The following is a 21,510-nucleotide window of genomic DNA, read 5'->3' as shown; positions in this document are numbered from 1 at the left end:
AGCATCCGGAGCAGCCAGCCTAGAATCTGAAATGCAAGATAAAAAGGCATAATCCTGTCCAACAAAGTTGGCTGCAGCATCCCCACTGTCAGATGCATGAGGAGCTGAATCTGAAACAGCCATACCGGAGCTGTTTTTCTTCTCTTTTGCAAGCCTTTTCCTGCATTCTGCAATGTGATGACCTGGCTTTTTGCAGTAATGACAAAAACCCTTCTTCTAGGGCTTACTTGCATCATTCTTAGCCTTTTGTGAAGGCTGTCCTGACCCACTGGAAGGCTGATTTACTGATGTCTTTGCCTGTCCCTTTCCTTTTGACTGAAGCTTTGAGAGCATAGCTTGTTCACCTGCACGTGAAGCCAAGTTTTTCCTGGTCTGCTCTTTCTGAAGCAGAAGCCCTATCAACTCATGAAAAGTGAGAGGATTTGCACCCCCCCTCAATGATAAGTTCAGCGAGGTATGAAAGCTGAGATAAGTCTCATGAAGAGAATTCAGAGTGGTGGTAATCATCTCTAAATCAGGAATAATCTCATCAATGTTCAATAATTGCTCTCTGAGATCCTGTAGCTTTGTGAGGTGGACGGACATGGAGTCACCCTCTTCCATATGTGTATTACTTAACTCTCTTTTCAAGAAAGATACCCTTGCATCATTCCGAGCTGCATACATGCTTTCTAAGATATCCCACGCTGCCTTCGAGGTCTTAGACGACCAGATATGTGGAATGATAAATCTTTTCACTGAGAGAGAGATGCATGACAAAGCTAAGGCATCCCGTGAATCCCATCTCTTTTGTTCTGGAGTGGTGGCTACAGCTGCACCAACAACCTGCCCTGCAACTGCACCCTGTGCACGACCTCTTCCTCCTCCTTGCTCGGGAGGGGTATTAGGTGCCATACCTGCTGGTCGGATCTCATCCCCATTCACATAATCCCACAAATTACGAGAAATCAGAATATTGCGTACCATAAAACTCCAGAGGGAGTAGTTGGTACCATCCAACTTGTCTTCCTGTGAAAGACCACCGAACTAGAAATCATTCTGATTTTGCTAGGCCATATCTGAGAAAGAGATTACAGCAAATACAAAACTGAATTCCCTTGCTGGGAATGAAATGCACAACTCCCAAAAAACACAGCCAAGCACTGGCTGAAAATGCAACTTAGATTTCTGCAATTTCTCTGTCAAAAATCTGTCAAAGCATCAAAACTCTCCCAAAATCTGCCAAAAGTGCTACAAAACACTTACAGAAAGGCAGTGTGAATTGAAATCTCCAAAATTGATCTCCCAACACAAAAGCCCCAAAATAGGCCAAAAATTGCAACCAGAAAGGGGCAAATTGATCCAAAGCCCCAAATGTTGCAAGAATTGCGCTTTGTCTGCAAAAGCCCCGAATTTCACTACGAAATTGCAATGTAATCACAAAATCCCCAAATTTCTGCAAGAAATTGTACTGCAAAACTGAAAGCCCCAAATTTCAAGCTTGAAATTGCAGCCAGAAAGGGGCAAAAGCATAGAAAGCCCCAAATTTTGCAATTTCAGCAAAAAGCCCCAAAATTTTGGGCTAAACCTCTGAATCTGCCTGCAATGTCTGCTTCACAAGCAACTACGAACCCGAAAATACCCAAATGACTGCAAAAGAACCTTGCAAGTAGAACCCTGCTCAAAAGTCCTGCATAAATGCGAATTTCCAAGCCCACCTTCAAACTGTACGGCAATTTGTACGCTAATGTACGAAAGATGCTTGAAACTAACTGCAGGTGTACGGCACCACACGTGTGGTACGGTCAACGATGTACAGCTGGCGACAACGACGAAGTGTACGGCTTGTACGGCTCTGCTGTACAGCGCAGTGCGGATGTGCAGATCGTGGAGCTCGAGCACATCTGCACGGTCGAAACAGCGTACCAAGCGTTGGTATGGTTCTCACTGTTTTGCTTCTTGGATGGTGGCAGGTAGGCAGACTCCCCTCTTCAATAAAAATGATGCTTGCCAAGCTTGACTTGTCCAAGCTCAACTCCTATACAGTTTCCACAAAGTCATTTCTACAAAATGGCCCAGTGCTGGTTTCCTTTATAAACAGGGATTCACCAACTTGTACAAACTTTTATGTTAATGCAATTAGTCCTATTCCATTGTCTAACTTCGCTCTTTTGTCTTTTCACTATGCAAAAAGGTGTTGTCAAATCTTAAGACCACACATAGGTCATTTCCCTTGCAACTTTGGACGGTTGCACATAGTGTCATTAAGGCCTTTTTGGCTTCTTGACTCCCTTCTTTAACTTGTTCTTTATTTGTTTTATTTTTTCTAATAAACATCTTTCTAATCCTTCTCTTGTCCTTGCAGAATTATTCATCGGATGTCACACTCCAAATCCAAAACTCTCAACTGCTCACCCCTAATTTCGGCTCCCACCTCCCAAGCAAAACATTTAAGTCATCATGGCTTTTGGCCTTTTGACTCCTTTCATTACACTTACCTTGTTGGTTTTTTCCTTTTTATATATAGAACTCTTCTAACCTAGATTGTTGTCATAATTGTCCACTACCTTTGCTTGCCTTAAATTACTATAACCACAACTTACCCTTATTTCTATTAAACCAATTTGCTTCCATATTGCTTATGTACCACACTCAAGTACTTCTCTTCCATTCCCTTTCCATTACTTCAAATTGCACTTCTCAATACTTCTTTTTCTCTTTGGGTAGACAGTAGGTCATCACATTATGTGATGACCTACTGTCTCACCTAGGCTTAGTTGCAATAGAATGAGAGTAAGAGAGTAATACAACTGAAGGAGTGAGATAAGGTTTTGTCCTAGTGACAAAACCTTGGTAGTCACTAACCATAGTTAGTGGACTAACTACGGTTACGGGGAAAAACCTCTTAAAGAAGGAAAAGTGCCCCTAACTAGCTTATTAAATTACATTGGTCATTGCTGAATTATATCTATAATTCTAACATACGCAAGAGCATACAGAGAGATGCAGACAGTTATTGAACTATGCTCATGAGAGTAGAACAGTAAATATATATTGATCCAAAGATAGACAAAACCATGTACAAAGGTGTGGTACACAGGTGCTGCCTAGATGTGGACCCGTCACTACAACAACTGTTCTCTACCTCCTCATGGCGTCTTCAAAACAGTCAACCTGCATGCTCTCCTAGAGCCAGCAAACAGTCGTCCTTGCTGCTCCGGTGGAGGACAGCCAATGGTGAGGCCCTGTTTGCTCCCGATCCTTGATGCATCTGACCCTGCAGTGTACTGCTCTTCACCCTTCATACGATCTGCATGCTGGACTACCTGTTGTGTCGCCGCATCTGCTGCTCCGAAATGATGCGCAATGTGAGGCTCACCCACAATGGTTGCTGGCTGCCTCCCTGCTGCTCACCTAGGTAGCCTTCAGTGAGGCACAAAGTGTGAATAAGACCTGACTCTCGCGGCCTTTTATAGAGGGCTGGATGCTCTGCCAACTCCCCTGACCAGTCTGCAGACTGGCCCACCGACCCATATTTGTAGGAGCAATGAGCAAAAAAAGCAAGTACATGAGTCGATGAAGATAAGCCGTCACGTCAACTAACTTAAGAAAAGAAAGTACAATGTACTTGAAGGTAGACCCTAGGACTAAGTGTCCTAGGTGTCACATAGGACTAAATGTCCTATGTGGCATAAAAGGCACTAAAGTACTAGAGTGCCTATTACTATGCCTACAAGGCACATACCAGGGCCCATAGGGCATCACTAGAACCGGGAGAAGATGGCCTACAAACCCCCCTCCATGGTATGGGCTGAAGTATTCTGGAAACGTCTCAGAATACCTGGTATTTTCTAGTCATGGTGGCACATGTTCATCCAAAAGGATATAGCCACCTATGAATGTATAAGGTATGTCAGATCATGTAACAAAGGGAACCAAGTGTAAAGCCTATCGGAAGACTGGTAAGTGAACCCTGATCACCATAGAAGAGGGCTAAATCTTGAGTGCCTCTGAGATATCTGAAGACTCTCTTCACTGCCTGCCAATGCTGTGAACTTATCAGCACTAAAAAATCAGATCCACTCCCACGGACATAAAGAGTGGGCTCTGTGGGGCTATTCTGAAAACCAAGGGATAGTAAGTGTGCGTGAATTTTGGCATACCATGCCCTGGGTGCCTGCTTCAAACCATAAAGGGCTTTTCTAAGCCGGCATACCTTGTTTTCAGAATTAACAACCTCAAAGCCAAGAGGTTGTGTTGCATAAACTTCTTCTTGTAGATCCCCATGAAGAAAAGCAATCTTGATGTCAAGCTGGTGCACTTGCCAATGGTGATGGGTTGCAATGGCAATGACACATCTAATAGTAGTAATCCTGGATGTGGGAGCAAAGGTCTCCTCAAAGTCAATGCCTTGTTGTTGGGCATACCCTTTTGCAACAAGACGGGCTTTGTGTCGATCTATACTGCCATCAGATTTCCTTTTTAATTTAAAGACCCACTGGGTACCAACGGCATGCTTGCCCAGAGGGAGATCTACTAATTCCCATGTGTCATTTTTGGCAATGGATTGTAACTCAGCTCTCATTGCATCCATCCACTCTTTGCTGTCAAAAGCATCTTTATGGCACAAAGGCTCTTCATTGCAAGCTGTAGCAATGAGTGCAAACTCAAGAAAGTGACCATGCATTTGTCTATTCCCTGATCTTGTCCGGGCAGTAAAGGGCTGATCTTGTTTGTTGTCCGTCAATGTATCAAGAAGCCATCTGGGAACTTGCCTTTGCTGTCTATTGACAGCTCTTTCTTCAATCATTGCATCATGAATAGTGGGATCATTTTGTGTTGAAAGAAAAACCTGCAAATCAGCATGGGGTATAGGCTGATCATTGCTTGTTGGAGGGTCTGCAAGAGGCTCATGTTGCTGGTCAAAGTCCCCCTCTGAGGAAGGAAGAGGTAACCAAGAGTCAAAGGCATCAAACATGTCAGCTTCTAGCTTAGCTTTGCAGTCCACAAGACGAGAAGCCGAATGTTCAGCAAAGATTACATCTCTACTCATAATAATCTTCCCAATATTTGGTTGGTATAACCTATACCCTCTGCTCTCCTGGCTGTAACCAATAAATATGCATTTGATTGCCTTGTCATCAAGCTTATGTCTCAGCTGAGATGGTACATGAACATATGCAAGAGACCCAAAAACTCTCATGTGTGAAAGTGAAGGCTTCCTGCCTTTCCATGCTTCATAAGCTGTAAGAGTCTTCAATGCCCTTGTAGGTGATCTATTCAGCACATAGTTGGCACACATCACTGAATCAAGCCAAAATTTATTGGGCAAGGACTTGGCCTTAAGCATGCATCTGGCCATCTCCATAGTGGACCTGTTCTTCCTCTCAGCAATAGGATTATGCTGAGGAGTGTGAGGAGTAGTGCATGAGTGAATAATGCCCTGTGAAGACAAAAATGCATCAAACTCCTTTGACATATACTCTCCCCCCCTGTCTGTGTTGAGGGTGACAAGCTTGCATCCTGATTCATTCTCAACCATATTCAGCCACCTCTGAAAGCATGAGAACACTTCAGATTTGGCTTTTAAAGCATATACCCAGCAATATCTTGTGAAGTCATCAATGAGAGTCATGAAATATTTGTACCCCCCAATGGCATTTGTCCTCATTGGGCCACAGACATCACTGTGCACTAGCTGCAATTTCCTTTGTGAGAGTTTAAGACAATTCTTTTGAAAAGGAAACCGATGCATCTTACCCAAAAGACAACCCTCACACACATCTTTGGAAACTGTGTGAGTTTGAGGTACATCATTTGCCATGTCCTATGAATGTAACATTGCAAGAGCTCTATAATTGAGATGACCCATTCTCTCATGCCAAAGATGAGTTTCAACAAGCTGTGAATCTGAAATAGCAAATGCTTCAATAGAGAGTGCAACTGAGTGATCATCAAGGTGATAAAGCCCCTTTTTCATCAAAGTTCCAGTGAGAACTATGGCATTGTCATCACGAAGATCATATACTAGGCATCTGTATCCATCAAAAATCACTCTGAAACCTGAAGTGGCAATTGCTGAAATTGAAATCAAGTTGAAAAAGAACATTAGTCAAAGTGACAGGATGGCTTGTAATGGATGTGAGCTGCACATCTCTAATTCCTTTTACAACATAGGAGGCATTGTTAGCGCATGTGACAGTTTCCCCACGAGGTGCATCAGCTAAGGAATCAAACAACTATCTGCAAGATGTGACGTGCTTGGAAGCACCACTATCAAAATACCAAGACTTAGCATCATTAGCAGTAAATAATGCATCAGCTTGGGAGGGATCAAAGGAGCAGTGGACAGCCCATGCCCAATCATCCTGGAGAGCATGTGCATGTGAGGCATCTGTTGGCTCGTGGGATTCAATTGCATGTGAGGCATTAACTATCAATCCTACTTTCTTTTTCTCCAAAGCAATTCGCTTCCTGCATTCTGAAATTTCATGCCCAGGCTTGCGACAATAGTTGCATCTTTTCTTCTTTGACTTATCTACTATATTTTTAGTTGCATTGGAGAAATTGCCACTGTTAGGCCCATTTTTAGGCTTGCCCATAGGCTTGGAAGCCTTGCCTCTTCCTGTCTACTGTGAAGCAAATGCATGGTCAAGAATAATAGCTTGTCTATTACGACTTTGCTCTTTCTGCAAAAGCAAAGTGACAAGCTGATCAAAAGAGTAGTGATCTGGATCACCCATGGCCACTAATCGAAGGGTTGTGGCAAACCCTTGATATGTATCTGGCAGTCCATTCAATGTGGTACTGACAAGCTGAGAATTTGGCACCACCTCATCAATATTGGCAAGTTGTTCCATGAGATCCTTGACCTTTGTCAGGTATGCATCCATAGAATCACCTTCATTATGCAACATGTGCCTCATTGCGAATCTGATAAAGAGAAGCCAATTTGTCCCAAGCATCCTTTGCTATCCTGCAAGACCAGATGTGTGGAATAATGATTCTCTTGCAATAAGGCAATACAGAAATGTGCATTTGCATCTCTTGCATCCCATCTTGACTGTTCTTGAGTTGGAGGAGCAGCAACAGGGGTGCTAGAGGATAAAACATCAGGAGGAGTACCCTCTGCAGAGGGACCAGCAGTAGGGGCCCCACTAAAGCATTGGCTGGCCTCAGATCAACCCCAGAAACAATATTCCAAAAGTGCCTTGCAACAAGAATATGTTTCATGAGATAAGACCACATCAGATAGTTGGTCCCATCCAATTTATCATCCTCACGAAGAATGCCAAATAAGTCGTGATTGTTCCCAGCCATTGTTGTACTAATAGAAATGCACTGACAAAGTGACCAAAGGATAGCCTCACGGCTTTAAACTGCAAAAATATGTCTTACTGTCCCAAATACCTCTGAGCCAACGATAGAGATTTCCAGGAGGCTTCACTGTGCCTTTTCTTGCTCAGATGATAAAATAGAGAGAGCAAATAGACTGTAAATATGTGCAGCAAGGTATAGAAACAGAGTTACCAGCTGAAATTGAGCTCCCAACACAAAAGCCCCAAATTTTGTTGGCCTGAGCCATGACGTGGCACAATGTGACAGTCCTGAACCTGAATTTTACTGAAAACTTCAATTTTAAGAAGGATTTCAGTTGTCAACCTTGTCCAAAATGTTGTATTGATAGGTTGCAGGTCCAAATGTCAAAAGCCCTAAATTTTCCTGTTGGAAATTAGGGTTTGACAGTAAAAACTGTCAAAAAACAGTAAGAGACAGCAAATGTTGCTTGTAAATCAGCTTCTTGTCCCCTGAACTGAAGGCTGAGACCGAAAAGACCTCTTTAGGTAGAATATGACAGACCATGGAGCTGCTGCAGCAGGTTGAAGTGCAAAAAGCGGCTGGAGCAGAGCTGGAACAGCCCTCAGACACCTCGAAATGTGAGCATGGCTGCAAATGTCTCCTGTGGAGGGCTTTGGACAGGTCACGACAGCAGGACGCCTCCTAGGAGCAAGTACAGTATGTAGGTACAACGTACGGCATAGTAGGTACTTAGCGCAGGTACATGGCTGTATGGCAGCGCAGTGTACGAAGCAGGTACATGGCTGTATGGCGACGCATGTACGTAGTATTTGCAAGTTGTTTGTACGGGTGTCCGTACAGTCGTACGGACTGTACGGATGGAGGCGCAAGTAGATCTGAGATCTGTATGAGGTTGCGGGAGCTGGGCGCCTGGATCTGCAGCACAAAAAATGGCGATGGCCAGGGGTGCTGTAGGAGACCTCGAAAAAGCTGCAGCAGGGCCTAGAAGTAGTCGCCTCTGCTGGAAAGCAGCAATAAGGTAAGTTATGGCGACAAAAATGGCTCTGGAAGCCTTAGACAGCAGTTGAAGATCCTCGAACAGGCTGGAGATGTGACGACCAGCAGAGCAGCAGACTTGCAATGAGCAATGGAGGACTCGGGGGGCTGAGGAGAGCTGGAAGACAAAAGCAATACCCGCTCTGATACCACTGTAGGAGTGATGAGCAAAAAAAGCAAGTATAGGAGTCGATGGAGATAAGCGGTCACGTCAACTAACTTGAAGAAAAGAAAGTACAATGTACTTGAAGGTAGACCCTAGAACTAAGTGTCCTAGGTGTCATGGCATAAAAGGTACTAAAGTACTAGAGTGCCTATTACTATGCCTACAAGGCACATACCAGGGCCCATAGGGCATCACTAGGACCGGGAGAAGATCCTACGAAATGCAGAAATGCTCTCTTAGGAGACGTAACCTCCTAGAGCTTATGGTTAAATTTAGCTAGACCTAGACACAAGTGGCTCCTTTTGCTGCACCTTACTGCCATGTGGCAGCCATACAGTCTGCGCCAGCTTCTGGCTCTGCCGAACCTGCATATCTGCTCCAACCTGCAACTGTCTGCTGCGCAGCTGCCTGCAGATATGTTCCAGGTGCAGCACTGCACCCCATCCCAGATCTGCCCCTGTGGCAGCCCCTTTCTTGCCCCACATGGCATCTATCTAAGCTGCTGGTGTACCTCCCTTGTCATCCTCCTTTAGGGCCTCACAGGTGGGGGGTGACACTACAAGGACTAGCTCATTCTTCTAGCATCACCTAGTGCAGCATGTCAGCCTGCAGCCTCTGCAACCATCAGGCCCTTCAGCCACCACAGCGTTTCCATATTGAGTGCTTATGGTCCTCGGCCATCAGCCATAGCAGGCGACCCCTAACATCTACGGCCAGATCCAATGCTTGGTTGAGGAACCAAATGTTTTATTCAGCCCTCTTCATTGCCGAAATCCTTCAAATGTATTGAGTGGCTCATTTGGTGATTGTCAAGGTCAACACATTATAGATAGTAGCTAGAAAACGGTGCAGGTTCCCCCTTAGCTGGTTCCCTGATCCCAATTCTACTATACCCAGATGATGTGGTCCTACTCTTACCTTTGACAGGGCTCCAGTGGAGATTGTTGCATCCTATGCTTGTTTGAGGGTCCCCTTCTCACACCGATCTTCACAATGCAACCAGCCATGCAGGCCCATTTTAGCAAATGATATTGCCGCACTAGCCAAGCTCAAGCATCAGTGCTTTCGATCACATTTCCAGGACCCAAGAACCAAGTCTCTTCCCTTTGAGTCGCTTGTCCATCCAGCAAGGATGTAATGTGGGACCTTTGAGGAGACAAATCCATCGGAGACAGACTGGTCCTACATAGAAAGACTACAAGTTTCCTTGATCAGATTATCTCGAGCAAGCCATCGGTCCCACACCATGATCTGCTAGTAGAGTTTGGGGTTAGCCCTCTACAGCTTGATGCAATATTTCAAGCGGTCATTTATATCGCACTGGAGGCAAAGGAGGATCAGCAGAGCTGGTATACTTGAACACACAGAATGTTTGCAAGCTTGGAACTGAATATGGACAGACTGCCACATTCTAGTATAGCCCCCATCCATTCCACTCACGTATCACGAGGTCATGAAAGAGGATTTATTACAGCTCCACAAGTACAAAACTTGGCTGGTGCCCCTAAGCCTTCGTTAAAGCTCAGCTTCTACAGAGATCATCGCTTGCAGATTTCAAAGAAAGGGTTCACTGAGCCATCGGGCTACACTCAAATCTATCTCACATGCACTAAGGATCTCAATCAAGCAATTCCGGGTATCATCTTGCAGGCTACCGGTTGAGAGAGGGCACACAGAGGGCATTCCACGTGAGAAGCAGATCTGCACTTTATCTGATATGCAAGAGATAGGCATATATAGCTGACCAATTGGTCAACCGCAAGGGACTTTCCCTTGTTGTCCTTTGTTTGGGCTTCTCTCTCGCAAGCAACAACACGATGTATTTATTTTTCTCCTTAGAGATATCAGCCTTGGGTATGGTCGCCCATTTAGTGGCCCCACCTCTTAGCTTTCATTGTATCTGGTTTTTTCAATCTCATAGACCCTTCGGTCTTTCAAAATGTTCATATTTCTTTCAGTGCAACAGCTATAAGTGTGATGTGATGTAGATTATACGTGTTCAGTCTCTCTCTCTCTCTCCCCCCCCCCCTCCCCTTAGCTAGCATCATGCTTGCGCACCAAGTAGTTAGGACAGGCATAAAGAGTGAGAGAGATGTGTAAGCTTCATGCATGTTACAAGGGAGCAATTGTTCCACTGTTGCAGATCAGGAAGACTTTATTTGTGAGGGTTTGGGAGGGAAAACTAGATATTAGATTAACTCCTTGGGTTTGGGTTAAATAATCCTACTTCAGTCGAAAAAGGAGAAAGTTCCAAAACAACACAATCTCAGGTTTCCCAAGTGAGTCGTGAGTGCAATCCCATTATGGAAGAGATGCTTGCTTGTGTCTGGCATTATGGGAGTTCGACCACTTGGCATCCATAGTCAGTTGTATCACATTACGATGGATATAGCATCAGGCGTTTTTCCCTATGTCCTTTTTTTGAATATTTTCATTTCTCAGTATCAAAGTAACAAACACTCTGCAAGTTAAAGATACCTATGGATGTTGTGCTAGATCACAAGAGTGCTATATTTGGCTCTAATACCATGTTACGGAAAAGAGCCTGCTTCCTGTCACAAATTCTCTCAGCGGTATACACTAAATAAAGCCTCACACTTTCCCCCATTTCACTCGACACAAGTGTACTGTTGATGGACCACAAATTGTAGATTGCAGAAGAGACAGAGGCAGAAAAGAACTCAGTAATTGTCATTCCCAAATGTTCCTTCCAAACTATATGAGCTGAATCAACATTAAGATAGCTTTGAGAAGACCCGAATTACCATGGGGCATGACGTTGCTTGCATCTTTACAATTGATCTAAGGGTGGTCTATTCAGAATGCTTCCATATCTGAAACCCAAACGTAAGGGCCCATTGATTTGACATGACAAATGTGTAAAATAACTTTCACGAGGCATGATTACAGGTATACTGTATATTCATGTCAGGCATACATGGAGAGCTATAGGGCGGACACAAGATGGTTGCAAAAAAACTTGCATTACGGCTCATGCCTAGAATCAGTGCTTTACCATGTGATTGAATGGGCCAGCTTATGGCTTCGTTCATTCAGCCAAGAGGACCAAGCTTGGAGCAGCAAGGCCGACCGTCTTGATTCTAACCATATAACCATTAGAATAATATAAAAAATGGAGGTTCTATACATTGATCCATCTCATCTTTGGAAGGATGCTACACATATTGATGATGGCAAAGTAGCTAGTTAGTTTATGCTTGACAGTTGATTCACAGTAAACTTGAGGATGGATGTATCATGATAGGTACTCTGCTGTTTATTTGTGACGCTCTAGAGGTACAAGGCAGACTCAACAACAATGAAGAGCTGCACTAGAAGCCCAGGCAATGAGCCAGTCCTTATTTCTGCTGTGTTCTCAGCTACAAAGTTTAAAAAGACACTTCGCTCATATCTTTCCCCAATCCTAGCTCATAGTCGTTCAGAAAAGCCATTACCTTCAGACGCAATTTTCTATCTCTTCCAGAAGGATTAATTATGCGTTTACTCTTCAGGGACTCCAAGGAAACTTCCTCGCCTTCTTGAAATCCTGCACTTGCAATATCTGAAAGGTTCACTGCAACATATTTGGGCAGCCCTGCAGACATGCCTGTTACAAGGTCCACCGGATGGTTGGAAAACAGATCGCTGGTTTAGTTTGAAATTAAAGTTTGTAGCAGGTTCCCCTCTACCATTTGCTTACATGAACGTAGAGCCTTGCACTACCCAAATATGTGAAAGAAAGGGTGCTGCAATAGCCCCCGAAAAGAAAGCATATGACAATTAATGCCACATCTACTTCAGTACAAAATGAATACCTCCTGCAATGCCCCTCAACTTAGGTAGACGCCGGTACAAAGGCATTTGACCTCCCTCAAATCCTGGGCGGACTCCAGGACCTGACCTTGACTTTTGCCCTCGCATACCAAATCCACAACTCGCACCTTGCCCAGCAGCAATACCTCGTCCCTTTCTCTTTTGCCTTTTACGAGAACCCGGTTGAGGACCTAAATTCCCCAAATGAAATCTTTCTGTTCATGCATAACCATCAAGTATAAAAAATTACCTTTTAGCCTCTCTCTCTCTCTCTCTCTTCCTTTACACACACACACCTACCTTCATAAGACCAGTCTTACAAATTAATTTTTGTGCAAGATGATCTCCGAATGAATTATGAAGAAACTTGTACTTTAAGGGTAGATGACACCATACTTAAAAGGATATAAAAGGGGAAGCTCAATCAAAAAATTGGAGAGTTCTTCAGCATGGCAAGGTGGGAAAGGAAGCTCAGAAAAGGAATGGAAGGAACCCATTTTAGCGAGCAACATGGTGAGTAAAGAGGACTCTGCAGGGATATCTAAGGGGAAGTAGGGATTCGCGAGCAACATGGTGAGCACACTGATGGCTTTATCATTTGTCATGATTTGTTAAGTAGAGCCTTCTAACAAATGCGGGTTTGCAGCTCCTTTTGTTTGTGGTGTGCCATCTGAAAACATTACTTAATTACTATTTGAGAATAAGGTGTTGATATAAGATTGCATAATCATAATATGATTGAGTGTTAGTGAGATGGGTCCAATGCAAATTCCAAACAGCCTTGTCGGTTTCAGGCCCATCCTAAGCTGTAGTGCTGTTGAATAAGTTTTATGTGTGCACATGTTTCAAAGCCTACTTTTTCATTCTTCTACTTTGCCACCATTTTACCATTTTCATCATTTGAGAATCTAAAAATTTGTTCTTGTGTGATTGCAACATGGAAACAACCCAAGGATTTAGCTTAAAAAGGTCCATTAGACAGGGATGTCTTCTCGCCCCTCTTCTTTTTGCTATAGCAGCAGATGCTTTGGGCTGGCTGCTTCAGTTGAGGTTGGAAAGGACAACTGCAAGAACAAAACAGGGAAACAACCCAAGCATTTAGCTTAAAAAAGGTCCATTAGACAGGGATGACTTCTCGCCCCTCTTCTTTTGGCTACAGCAGCAGATGCATTGGGGTGGCTGCTTCAGGGTGAGGTTAGAAAGGACAACTTAAAAGGGATTTGACTACCTTCTAGCAAGCAGCTTTTGTCTCAGCGATTTACGGATGACACAAATTTAACCCCAAGGAAAACTACTCAGGATGTGAAGGGAGTCCTTAAATGCTTGGACATCTTCTGCAGAGCTTCTGTGATATGTAATAAATCACTCAAAAACAAGGTGCAGAACACTGAATGGAAAGGATCAGGAGGCTCTCAATCAATTGGGCTGTCACAAAATCCCCAATGGAACCACTTTCAAGTTACTGGGGATCCCGATGGGATTTCAAGTTACAATGAAGGACAGGTTGTTAGAATTATTATTATAATTCAGCAGTGACCAATGTAATGTAATAAGTAGGTTAGGGGCACTTTTCCCTCGTTTAGAGGTTTTTTCCCCTAACCACAGTTAGTTCACTAACTACGGTTAGTGAAGGATAAGGTATTGTCACTTAGACAAAACCCATCCCACTTCTTGTATTAGACACTTCTTCTATTGCAAGTACTACGTTCAGCTCTCTTGCTTCCTGCTCTCTCACTCTCTCGTTTCTAACATTTGGTATCAGAGCATCTGCTTCTCTCCCCGGACTTCTGCCATTGTCCGTGTGTGAGAGTGCTCTTAGATCCTGAGCTCCTGCTTTCTGGACTAGCTCCCGCAAGCTTCAGCTCAAGCGTGAGAAGCTACCTACCTGCGAATCATTCCATACAGCCATAGTTGGCTGTTCCGTGCAGCTCGTTGGCTGTTCCGTACAGCTCTCGTACCAACAACTCCCGTACCAGTGCAATCGTTCGTACACCCAGCGTCGCTTCAGTCGTACTGTTTGCCGCCGTACATAACGTACATGTCCTGAGCCACTCGCCCGTACAATAGGCACCACATTCTTTCCGTACCGTAGGAGTTACCCGTCCATACACATATGCTCAAGCAGCCGTACAAAGTCCGTATGCTGTACGGATTTTGAACCTGCCATCAGTACAACACCTGCGCTGGCTGTCCGTACAGTCCTGCATCAGCCAGCCGTACAAAGCCATACAGTCCTGTGTCAGCCAACCGCACGTCCGTACACCACCACCAGCAAGTGCCTCCGTACAACAGCAACAGCAACCGTACACCCGTACAGCAAGAACGGTACATCCGTACAACAGCAGCCCGTATAATTGTACGGACTGTCAGTAGTATCGTTGCTGTCCGTACAGGATACATATGTTTTTGTTGATTCCTACAGTTCTGTTCTAGCAGTTTTTGTTTTGGAGCAGATTTTCTTTGTCAAGCATTTTTGTAGTGAGCCATTGTTTGGCTGTGGATTCAAGCAGGTGCATTTTGGGATTGAGGGTGTGCTCAATTGCGCACATAGGCCATAGAATTTGGTTCTTTTTGCAGATAAATTGCAAATTGGGGCTTTCAGTCAATTTGCCCCTTTTTGAGTTGCAATTTCTTGCAAAAATTTGGGGCTTTTTGCTTTACACAGCAATTTCTTGCATTTTTGGGGCTTTCAAGCAATTTGCCCTCTTTTGGATGCAATTTCCTTGAAGAAATTGGGGCTTTTAGCATTCTGATGCAATTTGGCAGTGTACAAGCATTTTGGGACTGTTGCAGGTAATTTTGGACTCATTTTGAGTGACATTGCAGACATTGGCAAATTCTGCAGTGTTTTTTGGAAGTTTTTGAGAGCATTTGCAGGACAAATTGAAGTGCATTTTAAGCCTTTGATAGGCTGTGACAATATTTGTCACTGAGGGCAAATTTTCTTTGGTAGATTTTATTTGTGCATCTTACATCCCAGGAAGGGATTTTACTTGTTCAGTTTGCTGTATTTCTGAGTTTATCCGGCAAAAATGGCACAGAGCAACTCAAATGAGGTGTTCGGGGTTCTTACACAAGAGGATAAGTTGGATGGCACCAACTACTCCTTGTGGAGTTTCATGGTTTGCAATATCTTAGATGGCAGAAATCTTTGGGATTATGTCAATGCAGATGAAGAAAAACCAGATACAACACCTATACCTGTACCTCCTATAGCTGGAGGCAGGGGTAGAGGTACAAATACAGCACAGGTGATTGGAGCAGCCGCTCCAGGAGCACCCACAGCAGAGTAAAAAAGATGGGACTCTACAGATAAGCTCTTTCAATAATTTCTCTTTCTGTCAAGAGATTCATTATACCTCATATTCGGTCATGCAAGACATCTATGGCAGCTTAGGTAATACTGGAGAGCATGTTTGTAGCAAGAAACGATGCTAGAGTTTCCTTTCTAAAGCGAGAACTTTCCCATACACATATGGAGGAGGGAGATTCCATGAATTCTCACCTCACGAAGCTTCAGGATCTCAGGGAACAATTGCTGAACATTGATGAAGTCATCCCGGATTCAGAGATGATCTCCACCACTCTGAACTCTCTTCCTAAGTCCTATCTTGGTTTCCACACCTCGCTGAATTTGTCATTGAGGGGGGCAGCAATCCTCTCTCCTTTCACGAGTTGGTAGGACTTCTGTTGCAAGAGGAACAAACACGGAAAAATATGGCAACCCGGGCTGGCGAGCATGCTATGCTCTCTAAGTTCCCAAGGGTAAAGGGCAGCATAAGCCACATGCCCATCAGCCCACACATCAGCATAAAGCTGATTCTGGACAGCCTTCTTATAAGGCACAGGGTGATACAAACAAGCAGAAAAAGAAGGGCATCTGTCATTATTGCAAGAAGCCAGGTCATTATATTGGAGAGTGCAAGAAGCGCATAGCCAAAGAAAAGAAAAGGGATTCCGGTATGGCTGTATCAGATGCATCAGGTCCACATTGCCATGATGGAGGAGATGTTGCAGCCAACTTGATTGAAGAGCACTATGCCTTTTTGACTTGCACTTCAGATTTTTTAGTGGGTAGTTCAGATACTACAGCCACTAATGATGATGACCCATATGCTTTTTTGACTTGCAGTTACGATCCTTCAAAGGATGAATGCTCTTTCAGTGTTGATGAAACACTACACATACTTAGTATTTTGATAGTGGTGCTTCAAAGCACATCACTTCCAAGAAAAATCTGTTTGTAACTTTGAATTCTTCACCCACCAAGAAGAAGGTAACTTGTGCAAATAATTCTTCTCATTCAGTGTGTGGAGTGGGAGACATTATTCTCACATCCACTGATGGCACAGATTTCAGAATATCAGATGTACTCTATGTGCCAGGTATAAAGAAGAATTTGCTTTCAGTGTCCTCACTCAATAGAGGAGGATTTCACGTTGTTTTTTATGATGACCAGTGTGCAGTCAGAGACAAAGAAAATGAATATGCTTTGAGGTTGTCTGGCACTTTGTATCGGGGTCTTTTTCAACTTGATTTATATGAAAAAAGATCCCATCGTGCATTATCAGTTAGCACTCCCACTGCTGCGATGCACAATGCGGAGTTATGGCATGCCAGGTATGGGCACATGAGCTATGGCAGCTTAATGACACTTCAGAGGCATGATATGGTTGATGCATTACCTCCTTTGGAGTCGCCTCCTCCTTATGCATGTGAAGGTTGCATTCTTGGCAAAATGCATAGGCTTCCCTTCAAGAAGGATGGTGCAGTGAAAGCTACAAGAAAATTGCAGCTTATTCACAGTGATGTCTGTGGTCCCATGAGGACACCTACTTTTGGGAGTATCTCTATTTTGTTACATTCATAGATGACTTTACCAATTACACTTGAGTTTATGGTCTCAAGGCAAAATAAGAAGTGTTTATGCATTTCAAACACTTTGTGGCTATGGTTGAAAATGAGATAGGACTCAAGGTGCAGACACTTCGCACAGATCAAGGGGGGGAGTACATGTCTCATGAATTTGAGACATTTCTGAAAGAAAAAGGCATTATGCATCAGCTTACAGTGAGGCTTACACCTCAACAGAATGGCAAAGCTGAGCGGAAGAATCGCACCACCATGGAAATGGATAGATGCATGCTCACAAGTAAGAAGTTGCCTCACAAGTTTTGGCTGGAAGGCCTCATGTGTGCAAACTATATTTTGAATCGGGCTCCTACAAAGGCTTTGAAAACAATCACTCCCTATGAGGCATGGCATGGAAGAAAGCCTTCAGTGGACCACTTCAGAGTTTTTGGTTGTGTTGCATATGCCCACGTGCCTATGGAGTTCAGACACAAGTGTGTCAGATAAGGCACTAAAATGCATTTTTGTGGGATATAGTTCACAAAGCAAAGGCTATCGTCTCTACAATCCTGCTACACGCAACATGCCATATTCTCTGAAAATTCTGCACATACAAATGCTGAATTTCAGATTCCGGCCTCTTCAGATGACGTGTTTGAGGGGATGCTTCCTATAGCATTTGGTTCCCCCGCTGAAAATCAGAATTTACAGCAACCTCCGCCAGATCCACAAGTACAAATTCAGCCCCAGCTGAATTGGTACAACCTCAGGGTGTGGATGAAGTTGTCAGGCAAGAAATTCAAGAGATACACGCAACCAAAACAGTCCCGCATTGGTTGCTTCAAACTCTCAGGGAGAGTAGGCTTGAAGCTCCATTGCCTGGCAGAACTCGTAGTGCAGTAAGGCACATGGAGGGAGCTCATTCAGTTGAATCAGCTTATGCAAGTACTCTTCTTGATGAGGAGGAGCCTGAGACATTTGAAGAAGCAAAAGATAATGTGCATTGGATGAATGCCATGCACGATGAGTTGCAGTCCATTCATAAAAATCAAACTTGGGATGTTGTGGATTTGCCACCAGGTAAGAATGCCATAGGTACACGGTGGGTTTTCAAAGTCAAAAGAAAGCTAGATGGGTCCATTGATCGGTACAAGGCAAGGTTGGTTGCAAAAGGATATGCTCAGAAAAAGGGCATAGATTATGAGGAGACTTTTGCTCCTACATCCAGGATGACAACCATCAGGTCAGTTATAGCCATGGCTGCAAATTTTGAATGGAATGTTCATCAGTTGAACATTAAAACAGCTTTCCTTAATGGAGACTTGTTGGAAAAGGTTTATGTCAAACAACCTCCGGGCTTTGAAATTTCAAGAAATGCACTTCAGGTATGCAAGCTGAATAAAGCTTTGTATGGGCTGAAACAAGCCCCATGTGCATGGTATGCCAAAATTGATGCCTTTCTGACAGCAAGGGGCTGCACAATAGTCCAACTGAGAGCACCCTCTACATCAAGAAGGATGGGGGGGATATTCTGGTCATCATTCTTTATGTAGATGACATGTTGCTCACCGGATCAAATGAGGAAGCAATTGCAGATTTCAAGGCCCAGTTGAAAGCTACATTTGATATGTCAGACTTGGGCTTGTTACATTTCTTTTTGGGGATCCAGTTTATTTAAGAGAAATGTGGCATTGTTATGTCTCAGTCCAAGTATGTTCAAAAGCTCTTGGACAGATTCAACATGCATGATTGCAAGCCTATGTCCACTCCCATGGAGCCGGGGCTGAAGCTTACAATGCATGATGGAGGTGAATCAATTGATGTCACACTCTATAGTCAAGCTGTTGGATGCCTCATTTATCTCTGCAATACACGACCTGATATTCAGTTTTCAGTTTCTCAGGTGAGCAGGCTCAATTTCTCAGGTGAGCAAGTATATGCACAGCTCAAAGATTATGCATTGGCAGGGTGTAAAACGCATCTTTCGTTACTTGCAAGGTACAAAGTCTTTTGGCTTGATGTTTCTCAGAAGGGTGACTTGCAGATGCATGCTTACAGTGACTCAGATTAGGCTGGAGACTATGATACTAGGCAGTCACCAATGGGAATTATTTCTTTCTAGGACATGCTTGCATTTCTTGGTTGAGCAAGAAACAGTCTACAATGGCTACCTCCTCATGTGAAGCTGAGTACAGGGCAGCTTTCACAGCGACAGTTGAATGTGTTTGGCTGCGTCGTTGATTTGCTGATCTTCATCTTTCATTGGAGGGTCCTTCTCCGATTCTCACTGATAGTCAGAGTGCTATAGCAGTGGCAAAGAATCCTGTTTTCCATGCTCGCACGAAGCACATTGACGTTCGCTGTCACTATGTCAGAGAGAAGTTGCATGCAGGAGAGATCAGTATGATCTATGTGTCAACACATGACAATGTTGCAGACATCTTCACCAAACCACTTCCACGTGAAAAGTTTGAGGCATTTCGTAGTGCCCTGAACTTATATCCTTTTGGTGATTGATCATTTCCTTGTACATGACATTGGCACCGCAGGGGGGTGTTAGAATTATTATTATAATTCAGCAGTAACCAATGTAAGGTAATAAGTAGGTTAGGGGCACTTTTCCCTCATTTAGAGGTTTTTTCCCCTAACCACAGTTAGTTCACTAACTACGGTTAGTGAAGGATAAGGTTTTGTCACTTAGACAAAACCCAGCCCACTTCTTGTATTAGACAATTCTTCTATTGCAAGTACTACGTTCAGCTCTCTTGCTTCCTGCTCTCTCACTCCCTCGTTTCTAACACAGGTGGGATTTGTTCCTTAACAGCTCAAAGAAAAGTAAGAGAGATGGAGAGGGTACCAGGGAAACCTTGCATGAAGGAAATGGTGTTAAATCAGTGCTTTACCCAATATCTAGCTTCTATTTAACTTGTTGGTGCCCTTCTGAGGCTGCCGTGGAGAAGTTCATCAGAATCTGCAAGTCCTTTCTGTTAGGTAGGACACCTCCAAATGAAGAATTTCCCAGGTAAGATGGGCATTCTATACAAGACCCAAAAATGAAGGAGGCCTGGGAGTTGTTGATATCCAACATGCTGCCTACAAGATTTCAGCTTCTTGGGTCATTAAGGCAGGCACAACTTCTATTGGACAAGTTAGACCTTTTAGGGCTCCCAAGTGGAAGAACTATCCCAGACTCTCTGCCCTCTACAATCATGAACCCTGCCTGACCAAGGGAAGCTATTATGAAGATCCATTTGGAAAGCTTTTGAAGCTATTAAAGCCCACCTCAAATTCATCGGCAAGGGACCATTTATGACCTTAGACTCTCTCTGGGTCTCAGTTATCTTTAAAGAGGATTCCCTGAGCGATAGTGACCTGGTGAAAGCCAGCTAGCTCTTCGAAAAAGGGCTCAAAGTGGGGGGCATCAAGGAGTTTTCTTGTGGAAACCTTGGTTGGAAATTAGAAAGGAATCCAGGCTCTCCAATCAAGAACAAAAATTTTGGTTATGGAAGGATTGAGCTATGGGCTGGAAAGCTTCAATGAAAAGGACACGAAGGAATTCAGCTTGGTGGAACGCACTCAAATTTTCCCTCCAATGACATTGAGGAAGTCTTCAAAGTGTTGAATACTAGATGGAAAGTTTTCTTGAAGATATCATAGTCAAAGAGTGTGTTGGTGTTTCTTGGAAAAAAAAAAGAGTGTGTTGGTGTGAAGTGTTGGTGTATGTGTGTGAGTCTTGTGTGAGTGCCACGTGTCATCATGGGACTCATCCCATATGCACTAGGTGCTAGTGTGTCAATGAGTAGCCTATATAAGGCTTGTACTTCACTTGTCTTGTGATACTTAATGAATGAATGAAAGCCTTCCTTCATGTCTTCATTTGAGCATTATTTCCTCACACCCTGACTCTCTCTCTCTATCTCCCTTCACCATGTTTCCAACATGGTATAGACACCTTCCATAGCTGCCACGTCACCCTTGCCCTAACCCTACTTCGTCACCCTTGCCCAAACCCTAACTCTGCTCAGCCGCCTCTCCTATGCAGCCTGCTCATTCTCGCCTCAATTCTGACTCCTTCCTTCATCCGTTTGCTTCTATTTTTGCCTCCATAGCCACCGCTTCATCTGCTGCAGTGGCCTTCATGCAAGTTCCTTGCTTGCTGGCCGGGCCCCGGCAGCTCCTACAAGCTGCACCTACACGTGTGGAGGTTGAAAGCTAGCTGGTCGACACAGTCTTCAAGGCTCGCATGCACGTGTCGAGCTCTCCATCGCCGAACTCAAGGTCTCTGTGCTGACTCTCTCTCTATCCTCCTTCAACGGAGTCGTTGTTGAGCTGTTTTGAGCACTTCT

The 21,510-nt window shown here is 44.0% G+C and overlaps 1 protein-coding gene across 1 annotated transcript in view; it reads right to left on the bottom strand.

Annotated features, from left to right (window-relative positions):
* RPL15 (ribosomal protein L15) overlaps window positions 1-21,510 on the bottom strand; it is a 51,514-nt gene that overhangs the window by 7,386 nt on the left and 22,618 nt on the right. The window contains exons 3-4 of the mRNA XM_087398046.1: window positions 12,316-12,528; window positions 11,956-12,107 (exon numbers count right to left, since the gene is read on the bottom strand). Of these exons, the coding sequence (XP_087254172.1) occupies window positions 11,956-12,107; window positions 12,316-12,528 (365 nt within the window). The remainder of the gene's footprint in view (window positions 1-11,955; window positions 12,108-12,315; window positions 12,529-21,510) is intronic.

This window comes from Dipteris shenzhenensis, chromosome 26 (genome assembly GCF_047967505.1).
Source record: "Dipteris shenzhenensis isolate YYH24624 ecotype China chromosome 26, Dip_SZ_1.0, whole genome shotgun sequence".
NCBI lineage: Eukaryota > Viridiplantae > Streptophyta > Polypodiopsida > Gleicheniales > Dipteridaceae > Dipteris > Dipteris shenzhenensis.
The sequence above is the reverse complement of the archived record's forward strand: the minus strand, read 5'-3'. Positions and strand labels throughout refer to the sequence as shown.